The sequence below is a fragment of the Malurus melanocephalus genome, unplaced genomic scaffold (assembly GCF_030028575.1).
Source record: "Malurus melanocephalus ecotype Western Australia unplaced genomic scaffold, MMel_1.1 scaffold_672, whole genome shotgun sequence".
Taxonomy (NCBI): Eukaryota; Metazoa; Chordata; class Aves; order Passeriformes; family Maluridae; genus Malurus; species Malurus melanocephalus.
This window is the reverse complement of record NW_026623904.1, coordinates 121,953-123,978: the sequence shown is the minus strand read 5'-3', so window position 1 is coordinate 123,978 and position 2,026 is coordinate 121,953. Positions and strand designations below refer to the sequence as shown.

At 42.0% G+C, this 2,026-nt stretch overlaps 1 protein-coding gene across 1 annotated transcript in view; it reads right to left on the bottom strand.

Annotated features, from left to right (window-relative positions):
* The window catches only part of ABCA5 (ATP binding cassette subfamily A member 5), a 33,199-nt gene that overhangs the window by 15,098 nt on the left and 16,075 nt on the right, over positions 1 to 2,026 (bottom strand). The window contains exons 17-19 of the mRNA XM_057383998.1: positions 1,876 to 2,015; positions 429 to 544; positions 331 to 362 (exon numbers count right to left, since the gene is read on the bottom strand). Of these exons, the coding sequence (XP_057239981.1) occupies positions 331 to 362; positions 429 to 544; positions 1,876 to 2,015 (288 nt within the window). The remainder of the gene's footprint in view (positions 1 to 330; positions 363 to 428; positions 545 to 1,875; positions 2,016 to 2,026) is intronic.

Below are 2,026 nucleotides of genomic sequence, written 5' to 3'. Positions count from 1 at the left end.
ATTTTTCATTTGGACCAAAAGTTAATTTACAGTGAGATGAGCCAAGCTGTTCACACCCTAAGTGCAGCTACTGATGGCACCATTCACACAAAAAGCTGAACATTAGTTTTATCCTGCACATTTATAATTTCTTGAAAGCAAACTCCATTAGGAAAATAAAGGGCATTTTTAAAAGGGAAGCAAAGTGGGAAGCCAAGCGAGCTCTCTGGATGAAAAATTCATCAGCAAAAAGCTTTTCCCCTGGATGCTCCCACAATAATCCCTCCCCACCCAGCTCAGTGCCTTCTCCAGGATGAAAATTCCAACAGCCTGGGATGCTGGGAGAAGCACCTCAAAAAGGACATTTTCCTTGTCACCCCATCCTGGAGGGACAATTTCACAATTTGAGGACCAAAGCAAACCTGAAGGGATCAGGGAATCCCACCTGCTTGGTCAATCTCTGCCTCCACCTCCAGCTTCAGGTAAACATCCTCCAGCGTGGTCATGGACACCCCGTAAGTGATGACCCCCAGGTGGGAATGGGTGTCCAGGTCAGAAAACAAACCTAGGGACAGAGGGGACAGCTCAGAATCAACTCCAAATCACATCAGACACATCCCTAAAACCTTCTAAAAACCCGAAAAATAAAACCTTCTAAAAACCCAAAAACCTGCTGGGAAAAGGCAGCAGTGTGGGAAGAGTGAATAAATGCAGGCACAGGTTTGGGAACCAAGGTTGGGATAAATTCCTTTTAGCAACAAATTTGAGTCTCTGTGGTCAGGAAATTGGGCAGATTTTGCTGAAGGTGTGGTGTTTGTAAAAATTGGCACAGAATACTAAAGATTCACCATTTCCTCACCTGGAAAAATCACACCCAAGGATTGCAGGAGAGCTCGTCAACCTAAATCTCTGCCTATCACAACAGGATCTTACCAATAAAACCACTGAGACACTTCATATCTAAATAAAATATCCATTTTTAAATATATTTTAAAAATTTCCAGGTGTTTAAAGGCAGGTTAACCAGGAGGAGATCCTGGAGAGGGCACAAGGCTTGAAAAATAACGTGAAATTCAGAGTGGGAGAAGGGAATCAGCACCTTGGGGTGAAAAATGTTACTGGGTTCTCACCAATCCTATGAAATTAGGACTAAAAATGGGAAGGATTTAAAATGAGGATTTCCAGAGCCAAGGGGAGGCTGCAGGGAAATCCAAAATGTGTAAAATGGGAAGAGCAGTTGGGTATTTGACAATAAACCCCAAATCCTGCTCAKGTAATTGCTGCCACCTAGTGAAACCCGGCCCCTGCTCCCGCTCCCCACCACGAGCTTGGCAAGAATTGGCCATTTTTGCAGGATATTTGCAGGAATTTTGGAAAAATTTTGGAAAAAATTTGCAGAATTTTTGCAGAAATTTTGCAGAAATTTTTTCCAGGATTTTGGCAGGATTTTTTCAGGATCTTTGCAGAAATTCTCAGAAAATTTTCAGAAATTTTGCAGAAATTTTGCACGAATTTTGCCCAAATTTTGGACTTTCCTGCTCCCTGCTGCAGGCCAGCCCTCTTTGTTGAAACCCTCTGCAACAGGATGATGATTCTGTAGGATCAGGGGCACCAACATCCCCTGGACAAGGCAAAAAACCCCTCACTCACCCAAAAAACCCCTTCCAGCCAAACAAAAATGAAAACAAAAATATAAACTCCCAGCCAAACAATAAAAAACCAAAAATAGAAACTCCCAAATAATAATAAAAACAAAAATAGAAACTCCCAAATAATAACAATAATAAAAACAAAAATACAAACTCCCAGCCAAATAAAAACAAAAATATAAACTGCCAGACAAATAATAATAAAAAAATGAAATAAAATAAACAAAAATACAATACCAGCCAGCACCTGCGAATTTATCCATGTCCTTGAGAGGGAGGGTGTAGACGAGCTGCTCGTGGTTCTGCTGGAGCAGAGTGGCCTCAGGGATGTGCTGCCTGATCAGGGACGTGGTGGCCTCCGTGTTGCAGTAGGCATCGATGTGCATGCTGAAAAAACA